This window comes from Polypterus senegalus, chromosome 13, assembly GCF_016835505.1.
Source record: "Polypterus senegalus isolate Bchr_013 chromosome 13, ASM1683550v1, whole genome shotgun sequence".
Classification (NCBI taxonomy): domain Eukaryota; kingdom Metazoa; phylum Chordata; class Cladistia; order Polypteriformes; family Polypteridae; genus Polypterus; species Polypterus senegalus.
Window position 1 is genome coordinate 21,799,296 of NC_053166.1, and position 12,241 is coordinate 21,811,536.

A 12,241-nucleotide genomic window follows, 5' to 3' on the forward strand; every position below is an offset into this window, starting at 1 on the left:
ACGCTCAGGTCTTATGCAGAGAAGGTTAGTTAGTGCCCAATAGCTGTTAAGGTTAGTGGCAATGGATGATAGAGAAGGTGTTGGCAGTTACTTAGGGTTTTACTTAGAATTAGTATTAGAAGTACGGTTAATATAAGAGGAACTGCATGATGGATAAGGTGCTGGGAGACATTCAGGGTTAGGTTTAGGGCTAGGGTTAGGGTTAGTCTTAGGGTTGGGGATAATAGTATTACTGCTATGGCATTGGCTCTCTGCAGTCCTTATTAACAAATTACGTTATTCTAGTTTCTTGAACAATTAATTGTCTGGAATATCCTAAATAATTAAAATTATTTAAATGAAATAAGATCCTGTTAGTCCATAAATTAAATTAAACCATATTCTCTGTCTATGTTTCATTCAGTCCATTTGGATGATATATTCCTAACGAGTTTATCCAGTCATTCTCTTTTCTTAACCATATTTTTTTTTTTTTTGGACCTATCTGTGTTTTGTTCCAAACAAAACATAGCTGGCTGATGAGTATAATCGGAAAAGTGTTGATAAAGAACTGTTTGCTTTGTCGGATTTTCTATAAACTGCAAATGTTGTATGAACCTGTCCCTCAATGAATTTTTCGTTTCCCCAATATAAATTTTCCCACAGCTTCTACATTGGATTTCGTAAATACATTTTTTTTTAATGCAGTTTGAAAAAAAGGAATTTCTGTTTTAGTTATTTTATTCTCGATTGTTTTTTTTATTTAAAAATGGAACCACCCAAGCTGTTTTATTATTTCTTTTCTTGTTGGTGCATGAGGCTTGTACCAAGTCCTTCAAATTTGAATTTTTCCTCTAAGCCAGCGTTTCTCAACCTTTAAATATTTGCGACCCGAGTTTTCATAACAGTTTTAATCGCGCCCCCCTAACGTTTTTATGAAAGGAGCCCACTAATACCAATTTGTTCTTTTTTAATTAATGATATATCATAGATGCATATTTTATTATACCTACTTAACTTTTATCGACATTTATCTAACTCTATATTTATTTTTCTAGTATCAGAATGTAGTTTAAGTTAATTTGTTTTGGTTTCAATAGATGTATTTTTCATATTTTCGATTCTTGCTTTCTTTTTTTCACATCTTCGCGCCCGCTTTTTGTTACTTTGCGCCCCCATAGGGGGGCCCGCCGCACAGGTTGAGAACCACTGCTGTAAGCTATGATTAATTTGTAATCTTGTAAGGGTGGAAAAGCCGATTGAAAATCTCAAAAATTTTGTTTTAGAATTCTGACTGTCTTTGGAGCTAAATCCGAAAATGTAAAAATAATGGGAAATTTATTCTGTTGCTGTGTCGTGTTTAATGAACCAATCAGAGTTATTGAACCAGGAGAATTTAGTGTAATATTCTGTCCGCCCTGACCCACCCCAAATCCGTGCCCAGTTGGTGATTTTTCCCTGGCCCCCTCCTGCCATTTCCTGCCTGTCCAGATCCCTAATTTGAAATTTAAGTTAAAAATTAGCCCAGTCATATTTTGCCATAAGTGATTAATCTTTATTTAGTGGAAAAACAAATTTATAATATAAGTCGTTATTCACTGTCTCCCATAATCCCTCCCATTCATCAAAATAAAGTTGAATCCCATTTGATCTCACGAATACTAAAACAAGATGGTGAAGGTGCTGGGGTTAGACTTAGAGGTAGTGTTATCATTAATGTAAGGCACAAAATGGGATTGATTGGGTGTTGGGAGTCTTTTATGGTTAGGGGTAGAGTTACGGAAAGTGTTACCATTACATTAAGGCACAATACAAGATGGAAAAGGTGCTTGGAGTTTTTAGGGTTAGAGTTATGGTTATTTTTACAATTATTTTGATGCACAATACAAGATGGAGAATGTTTTTGGAGTCATTTAGGGTCAGGGTTACGGATAGGATATTATGAGACATGAGTTGTATGGCAGTTATTGTGACATGAGATAAAAGTGATCACTTCTCTGCTCGCTTTAGACGCCTCAACCACACCTCACCAGAGAAATGAAAAAAGAGGCACTCAGGTCAACAATACGCCTCTCATCAAGAACCGAGGATGACCTCTGATCCACTCTCACACCACAACTCACATCAGAGCACTTCAACAAAGCAGAACTCCATACGCGGTGTGAACTATGGCCGGCTGTTAATCACAGCCAATACCCCACGCCACTAGATGGAGCCCTTCTGGCAGCATGGGGGTGCCCCGAATTCCAGCAGGGCATCATGGATATTGGAGTTTTCCTTCATAGCCCTGCTGGATACCATGGGGGCCACAAGGGGATGCTTGCAGGAAGGTTCAAAGACTTGTATTTGCCCTATAACCCGGAAGTACGTCCTGGTCAAAGGGACAGAGGAAATGATGTGCTTCTGGGATGAAAAAGAAGAGTTTTGATCTGACCCAGAAGTGCTAGGAAATCACATGGACTGAGGGTTCAGAAGCACTTCCGGGTCAAGGACTATAAAGGACTCTGGGAAATCACAGACAAATGAGCTGAGCTGGGTGGTAGGGTGGCAACGCATCTGGGAGAGTGGAGGATTGATTATTGGCTATTGTATTGGTGATTTATATGAGCATTGTGGACAGGAGGGTGCTTTGTGCATATTATTATTATTATAAATCCATTACTTGGACTTTTATCTGGTGTCTGACGTATTGTCTGAGGGTTCAAGGGAGCAATAGCACCCCCAATCTGTCACAGCGGACACACACATGTAAACGGTGGTTTTCAAAAACCCAGGTTTCTAACCTTAAAATGGTTACTCACCTCATCACGATTTTGTATGTACTTGTAAATGCACTTATTATAACGCATTGTGTGCCTTGAAATGGTCACATTCAGTCTGACGCCCTGTCCGTTCTCACACACAAACACTTGTTTCCTGCTGGTACTTGTCAGATAGCTATCAGCAGTATTAGCTGAACATAAGAAGCACTCACTGAACAGCTGGGTGATTTCAGAATGACAGGTGGGCCTCATAAAGTGGGTACTTAGTAAAGATTAATAAAATAATTTCCACTTAAGTTTAAATGTATTGTTTCAACAAAAATGTTACAGCTCCCCATACCAATGACATGTCAGATTTCCAAGCCGAAAAGCCCACTTCTTTTATCTGCTGCATCCTTCCTCCTAAATGCTTCACTATATTTACTATATGGATGTTTTTCAAGTGACCTCCTTATTCTGCTGGAAGGTCTCCCAATACCTACTGGGCCTACACCACATTAGTTTAGTTTTGTGTATGAAATCCATTATAATTTTGAGAACCATCCTGAAGCACCACATACCTGTTTGCTACATATTAAGACTCGCATGTGCATTTCATTTTAGCCGTTTATTACCTTAGCTCAGGATGCTTGATCCTGGAGGGCAGAGTAGCCAGGCAGCTTTGCAAGATGTCATTGCAGATATTGTGGCCTTTAAGAGGTCAACAAGTTTTCCTATTCAGTCTCAACCACTGATTCTCAGTAAAACCTGGAGGAGTTACATGGTTGATCTGCTTCAATTCACACTGAAGATTTGTGGAAACCACGAGGCTAAACCTCTGAAGACACTATATAAACCCACAAGGAGCTCAGCTCAGTATCCACTACTAGGGTTATCAAATTTTCCAAGCCAAAAAAGGCGATATAAAAAAGGACAGCTATTCCACTTTGAGTTTTTCTAGCAGTGGCCATTTGTAATTACTTTGATAATGTGCACGCCACACTATTTGAGAAACACTAATCTATGGCACTGCTATTGTTAAACATTATATGTTAGGTAAAAGTTTTCTTTAAATAGATATTTATTTATGTGCCCCAGTAAATAAATACAAAATTATCATCAATATACGAATAATCCAATTGTCCATTAGTTGAATTGACCACAAGTGGACTCCAGGCAAGGTGAAGAAACATCTCAATGATGAGCAAACAGAATGTCATGGACCTGAGCCAGCTGTCAAGTGTCAAAGTCTGAATGCTCAAGTCAATGGGAATTTATTGAATGTTTTAACTTGAAGAATTTTGCACAAATTTCTGAAATCCTGTTTTTGCTTATTTAATTTTGTGGTATTGAGTGTTGCTGGACGTGGGGAAGAAAAAAGCTTAAATGATTTTAGCACAAGACTGCAACATAACAAAATAAGGAAAAAAGTGAAGGGGTTTGATTACTTTCTGAAAAGATTTTAGATAGATAGATTGATAAACAGATAGATATGAAAGGCACTATATAATAGATAGATAGATACATAGATAGATATGAAAGACACTATAAAATAGATTGATAGATATGAAAGGCACTATAAAATAGATAGATAGATATGAAAGGCACTATATAATAGATAGATAGATAGATAGATAGATAGATAGATAGATAGATAGATAGATAGATAGATAGATAGATAGATAGATATGAAAGGCACTATATAATAGATAGATAGATAGATAGATAGATAGATAGATAGATAGATAGATAGATAAGCATGCAATTACAGTATGCAGAGGTTATGTACAGAATGTGGTATTAAGCCTGCACTCCTTTTCTATTTTCCAAACATTTCAGTTTATGTGCTGCCAAACCTAATAAGTTTGGAGGAAATGGTGGTGCTTGAGCTTCCAGCACTCACACTTCAATTCACTTCACAGTTTGATAAAGTTCCTGAACACTTCTGCGCAGATGTCGAAACTTATGAAAACCTTCATTTACATCAAGTCCCCCAATCCATTGAAGTGCTGCTGTTGGCACATCATCGATGTCCTTGTCTGGATCTAGAATGATCTCTGTTTATAGTCGCTGATGATTTGTTGGACACTCTGGTTGGCTGCGCCACAGTCACATTTTGGAGTTGGACAGTTTCCCCCAACCTGTACAAACAATCAGCCCTGTGCAAGTACAGAAATGGTTGAATTTTGCCCAAAGATTCTAGGAAAAATCCAAATCTGAAGCTATATGTCTGTCAGCATCAGGCTTTGGAGACCTAAAGTGGCAGGTGCTCCTCAGGATTTTTTTCAGTATGATTGTTTGTTTCAGATCTCATGAAGTTCAGGGTGGAGATCTTCTTTATTTAGGTCTGCCAGTCACAAAAGGGATATCACTGTGGTTGGGGAGTGTGTGATTTTCCAGGATCTTTTAGTACTTGAAAGCAAGACCTGTGTCCTACTTAGGAATGGGGGTGGGATATGACTGAGCACTGGAAGCCAGTGAGTTATTGTAGGATGAATAACACACAAGACATGGTGGATTTGGAACACAGCACTCTGCAGCCTGTTATGGTGTTGAATGCAGAAAGGAAGAGCACTACAGAGGCTAAATAGTCTTGCAGTAACAAAATTGCAGGTTTATTCTCAGCACACATTCTTTGTGACCCTGCAAAAGTCAATTAACCTATCAGCTCTCTACACTTTAAAATACTGAAGACATTGAATCGCACTTGAATAACTGTCCACGGGAGGAAAGGACTAAACAGACTAAAAAGTTTGGGTCTTTCAGTTTACTGTCCCTCCATCTGCTTGACAGACCTTATCAATCCTAAAACTGAAATCACACCTGAAGTCCCCTTTCCTCTTGTTCATTAAAGCTGTTTTGCCTTTAAATTTTTTTCTATCTGTTTTATACAGACGAAGAACATCGGCTGTGCTGTCAATCAAATCCTCAGTGCATTCACTTCATTATTTTATATTTCAATTTGATGTGCTGTACATTAATTCAGGGCTCTAACGGGGGTCGACAAATCTCTAGAGCTGACTGTGTGCTTGAATTATCTTGTAATCTTCCAGTTATATTTTGTGTGTTAGTGCACACTGTTCAATTTATCATTTAAAATAAAGGTAGACAGAAAAAATTATGGTAATATCAATTATGATAATTACAGCACAGGGCATAAGGATGTACACAAGTTGATTCTTTATTAAGGTAATGAATGATTTATTGTGTTGTTCCACAAATGAGATAATGAGGAGACGTAAGCACCACTTACCTGGCATCAGCTTCACTGTAGTACTCTCTGGCGACAATATCTTCAAAAAGTTCTCCTCCTGTGACTCTGGAAGAAAAATAAAAACATGGAGGTGGTTTAGTGCTTTTTATCAAGCAGGAGTAATTAATAAAAAGAAATAAATAAAAACAATGTTTACTTCTGATTAGGGACACTTCTATTTAAGAGCACAGTGCTGTACAAAGTCATTAGGAATATAAAGAAATTAAGCACAATAATATCTATCTATCTATCTATTATATAGTGACTTTTCTATCTATCTATCTATCTATCTATCTATCTATCTATCTATCTATCTATCTATTATATAGTGACTTTTCTATCTATCTATCTATCTATCTATCTACAGTGGTGTGAAAAACTATTTGCCCCCTTCCTGATTTCTTATTCTTTTGCACGTTTGTCACACAAAATGTTTCTGATCATCAAACACATTTAACCATTAGTCAAATATAACACAAGTAAACACAAAATGCAGTTTTTAAATGATGGTTTTATTATTTAGGGAGAAAAAATCCAAACCTACATGGCCCTGTGTGAAAAAGTAATTGCCCCTGAACCTAATAACTGGTTGGGCCACCCTTAGCAGCAATAACTGCAATCAAGCGTTTGCGATAACTTGCAATGAGTCTTTTACAGAGCTCTGGAGGAATTTTGGCCCACTCATCTTTGCAGAATTGTTGTAATTCAGCTTTATTTGAGGGTTTTCTAGGATGAAGCGCCTTTTTAAGGTCATGCCATAGCATCTCAATTGGATTCAGGTCAGGACTTTGACTAGGCCACTCCAAAGTCTTCATTTTGTTTTTCTTCAGCCATTCAGAGTTGGATTTGCTGGTGTGTTTTAGGTCATTGTCCTGTTGCAGCACCCAAGATCGCTTCAGCTTGAGTTGATGAACAGATGGCCGGACATTCTCCTTCAGGATTTTTGGTAGACAGTAGAATTCATGGTTCCATCTATCACAGCAAGCCTTCCAGGTCCTGAAGCAGCAAAACAACCCCAGACCATCACACTACCACCACCATATTTTACTGTTGGTATGATGTTCTTTTCTGAAATGCTGTGTTCCTTTTACGCCAGATGTAACGGACATTTGCCTTCCAAAAGTTCAACTTTTGTCTCATCAGTCTACAAGGTATTTTCCCAAAAGTCTTGGCAATCATTGAGATGTTTCTTAGCAAAATTGAGACGAGCCCTAATGTTCTTTTTGCTTAACAGTGGTTTGCGTCTTGGAAATCTGCCATGCAGGCTGTTTTTGCCCAGTCTCTTTCTTATGGTGGAGTCGTGAACACTGACCTTAATTGAGGCAAGTGAGGCCTGCAGTTTTTTAGACGTTGTCCTGGGGTCTTTTGTGACCTCTCAGATGAGTCGTCTCTGCGCTCTTGGGGTAATTTTTGTCGGCCGGCCACTCCTGGGAAGGTTCACCACTGTTCCATGTTTTTGCCATTTGTGGATAATGGCTCTCACTGTGGTTCGCTGGAGTCCCAAAGCTTTAGAAATGGCTTTATAACCTTTACCAGACCAATAGATCTCAATTACTTCTGGTCTCATTTGTTCCTGAATTTCTTTGGATCTTGGCATGATGTCTAGCTTTTGAGGTGCTTTTGGTCTACTTCTCTGTGTCAGGCAGCTCCTATTTAAGTGATTTCTTGATTGAAACAGGTGTGGCAGTAATCAGGCCTGGGGGTGGCTACGGAAATTGAACTCAGGTGTGATACACCACAGTTAGGTTATTTTTTAACAAGGGGGCAATTACTTTTTCACACAGGGCCATGTAGGTTTGGATTTTTTCTCCCTAAATAATAAAACCATCATTTAAAAACTGCATTTTGTGTTTACTTGTGTTATATTTGACTAATGGTTAAATGTGTTTGATGATCAGAAACATTTTGTGTGACAAACATGCAAAAGAATAAGAAATCAGGAAGGGGGCAAATAGTTTTTCACACCACTGTATCTATTATATTGTGACTTTTCTATCTATCTATCTACACTATATTGCCAAAAGTAGTGGAAGTCCATATCATTGAATTCTGGTGTTTCAATCACTTCCATGGCCACAGGTGTATAAACCCGAGCCCCTCGGCATGCAGATGGCTTCTAAAAACATTTGTGACAGAATGTGTCGCTCACAGGAGCTCAGTGAGTTCAAGCCTGGTACCGTGATAGGATGCCACCTGTGCAATAAGGCCATTTGTGAAATTGCATCGCTACTAAATATTCCAGGATCAACTGATAATGTTATTATAACAAAGTGGAAGCAACTCAGCCACAAAGTGGTGGGCCACGTCAAATCACAGAGTGGGGACAGCGCATGCTGAGGTGTGCTGAAGTCAATAGCTACAGACCTCCAAAAGCTCAAGAACAGTGCAGCGTAGATGGAATGGGTTTCCATGGCCGAGCAGCTGCACCCAAGCTTACATCAACAAGTGCCAGGAGAGCGGTACTTGCCTGACTGCATTGTCCCAAGTGTACAGTTTGGTGGAGCGGGGGTTATGGTGTGGGGTTGTTTTTCAGGGGTTGGGTTTGGCCCCTTAGTTCCAGTGAAAGGAACTCTTAATGCTTCTGCATACAAAGCCATATTGGACAATTTCATTCTTCCAACTTTGTGGGAACAGTTTGGGGATGGCCTCTTCCTGTTCCAATATGACAGCGCACCCATCTACTGCAAAAAGGACCTTACCTGGCCTGCACAAAGCCCTGACCTTAACCCGACAGAACACCTTTGGGATGAATTCGAGCAAAGGCTGCGAGCGGGCCAGCCAGGCCTTCTCATCTAACATCAGTGCCTGACCTCACAAATGCTCTCCTGGTCCAGAATTCCCATAAACGCACTCTTGCACCTTGTGGAAAGCCTTCCCAGAAGAGATGAAGCTGTTAGAGCTGCAAAGAGTGGGCCAACTCCATATTAAATCATCAATGTCATTAAAGTTCATGCGTGTAAAGGCAGGCGTCCCAATACTTTTGGCGATATGGTGTATCTTATTGTGGCATGTATGTCTTTCTGCCTAGATATCTCCTGTATAGTGCCTTTCATATTTATGTATCTTGCGCAGTGTTTCTCATATGCAACAATAATAATCCTCAAAACATATACTGTATATCTAAAACTGCAGAGGAACACATCCTCCTACCATTTTAGGAGACACGATTAGCATTTCATTTAAAACTCTTCTCATTGAATGGGGTTTTTCCAGCTGAGACCCCAACTCTTTCTCATCTCTTTTATTCATTTATTACATGACATTTTCCTTTCCTTGGAGGACTTTAGAAGTTACAAGAGTCATTCTAGGCAATGATGCCCTTTTGTACAATCCCTTAAATGTCTGATTTTTCTCCAACTTTAAAAAATAAATACAACTTGTCTTTCCCCACACCTTTGGGGTCTCCTGCTAAGCCTCCTTCAGTGACTAAGCATCTGTGACAGGCTTCCCACGCAGAAAAATGCATGTCTTTTAGAAAACAAGCAACAGTTGGAAGGTGCACATAGTCTGACTGGTAAACAGAGTCCGATTTGTAGTTTTTGACACGTGTGTTAAGCTGGCAGAGAAGGAGAACTCCATGGGGACTGAACTTCTACCTGTCCCCACTGGCGTGACATGGCACTACTGGTTATGGTTTGAGCACACTTCATCTGAGATGCTTAAGTACAACCCTGAGCCATTAGCAGGCAACATGCCATCAAAGCGATGCCAAGCCCTCATCATGGGACAAAGTCGTGTAAGGCTGGACTGTCTGATACTCAGATGATGTGATTTTGTGCCTAAATAAGCTTGGAAGAAGTTCAAAGTCATCATTTTTATCCATTCATGTATTGAACTTGTTTATTCCTCTCAGGATTCTGGATGTTATGGTTTATCCAGCGTTTTGTCCCTGTTTTATGTAAATTCTTATTTCAGTTGTTATTTTTTATGCTTAGTGAAATCCTGTTTTGTCAGTCAGTCATTTTCTAATCCACTTATTCCTGAAAAGGGTCGCTGAGCCTATGCCAGCCAGCACAGGGTGCAAGGCAGGAACAGTTCCCTGGATATAGTGCCAGTCCATAACAGGGACAACACATGAACCAACCACACACAAATTCACTGGGGCCAGTTTAGTGTTGCCAATCCACTTAACCTGCATGTCTTTAGACGGTGGGAGGAAATCGAAGCAACCGGAGCAAACTTACACACACAAGGGGAGAATATGCAAACTCCACGCAGGGAGGACCCCAGATGATGCAAACACTGGTCTCCATACTGTGAAGCAACAGTGCTACCACTTTGCCACCCTGCCAGCCCTCTAAGTATTCATACTGTAGAAACTTGGAAACGAATCAACTGCACCTGCAAAGCATTTTGGGATATTGCTCACGATAGAAGGGTGCTATATAATTTTACAAGGGTGCATGACTAATTTTTGGGATTCAATGACTCACTTCACTTTTTAAAGCACAGACTTGGTGCAGAAATAGCAAAAGAAATACATTATATCTGTAAAAATGCCTTGGGATGTCATTCACTATAGAAAGGTGCTATTAAAGTGGACAAGATGGTAGTCTCAGGCGGTACCATTGTCAGACCTGATGGCCCACAGAGATTCATGTCACTTGCTAAGTGCTCAGCTCAAGATCATAAAGTACTGCAGAGAACAGTAAAAGGAGACGCAGAATAGGACGGGTATCCAGCTGCCATCTCCTCAGGACGCGCACAGCAATCACTACCTTGGGAAGACAAGCAGGATACTTAACCCTTTGAGGCCTGCTCTCCCCAGCTTTTCAGTTCTATAACCCTAGAACCCTAACCTCCCCGGCAATTTTCAGTCAATTTGAAAACCAAAAGCTTTGCTTGCACTTCTCTGAGCACACTATGCATCTATTGTCTACACAACTGAAATCCTTTCCACTTTCTTCTGGAAACCAATGAAAAAAACTTGTAACTTGCATCAGTAGTGTAACAGTGTAATTAGATGGCAGTATATATATTATGTGCATAGCCTTATATACCAAAGGTTAGTATGCCAATGGTAGATAGGTGGTAGACAGATGGTAGATAGGTGCCGCGGCCTCTCAAAAATATGTCACTACAGCAGCAGAACGTGTTGGTCGTTATTCAGGTCAGCAAGTTTATGATGGTAGAGAAGTGGATCGTCATACTGGACTTTTGGGTATACTGTATACCACTATTCGGCTGCCCTGGAAAACTGGCCTGCCTGGTTCAAAGAGTTAAAGACTTCAGCCTTCCTGCACAGATGCATTTCTCACTCCATTCTTCGGCAAATGGTAGCAGAACACTGACACTCGCACCAGTTGATTCAGTAATAGCTTCTACTCACAGGTTTTAAGGTGGCTTAACAGCCAGACAGACGTTGTAACATTACAAACAGTGCATACACAGTATATAATTTTTACAAATGCATATTATTTATAACTAGCTGTCCCTCACAGCTCCGTCCACGTAGTAGTGAAACAGGACAAACTTTAAAAATCAATTAAAACAAAATGTAATTCTGGCCAAGCGGAAGGTACAGTAGGTACGCACTAATGTGAAATGTTGCCACTGTATCTGATCGTGTTGAGCTCTGATGGGAGAGCATCCCCTGTGTGGGGAGAAAAACACGTGGCCGTGATATCTCTGCCAATGACCATGAACCCGCTAAAACACACGTAGCTTTGATCTCTCTCTCTCAAAAATGTCAAACGTTACTCCTTAACAGTCTGTAGATGATAATGTCTTTTGAACAAACAGGTATCGCTAGCTAAGCGGAGGCAACACGTGGTGATAGGTGGACCGATTCAAACAGAGACTGGTGCTCCAGTGAGGAGGGACTCTCTCCTTCCCCTCGGCCCACAGTGTCTCTCTCAGATTCGTGCAAATAAACCAGTACTGCAAGCAAACTATGATACATAGCGCGATGAGAGAAGTCGCAATATCAACCAGAATGCCCAATCAAATTATAGAAAAAAACCTGATCTAAATCGGTTAAGTAGTTCTCTTGTGAAAAACAGACAGACATACAGACAGAAAGACCGACGTTGGATTTTATATCTCTCTATTATGTAAAAAAAAGTTTGATGGGATGAGACGTTTTGGAAGGGAGATTGTTTCAAGTCTTTTGAGTCTTTTGCCTTGAGATTTTTTCAAGTCACGCCCTCATATCAAACATTTTTAAACAAGACCACGGTCATCTGAACTCTCAATTGTTTGAATGCTTTTGTCAAATACACTTCCGCTCTTATACTTTTTAACGTTTTCCTCACTTTAAGTTCCCAAT

At 39.9% G+C, this 12,241-nt stretch overlaps 1 protein-coding gene across 2 annotated transcripts in view; it reads right to left on the reverse strand.

The window, feature by feature from the left end:
* Nucleotides 1-12,241, reverse strand: part of camk2a (calcium/calmodulin-dependent protein kinase II alpha) — a 410,473-nt gene that overhangs the window by 140,521 nt on the left and 257,711 nt on the right. For both annotated transcript variants that reach the window (XM_039774535.1, XM_039774534.1), the window contains exon 5: nucleotides 5,974-6,039. In XM_039774535.1, the coding sequence (XP_039630469.1) occupies nucleotides 5,974-6,039 (66 nt within the window). The remainder of the gene's footprint in view (nucleotides 1-5,973; nucleotides 6,040-12,241) is intronic.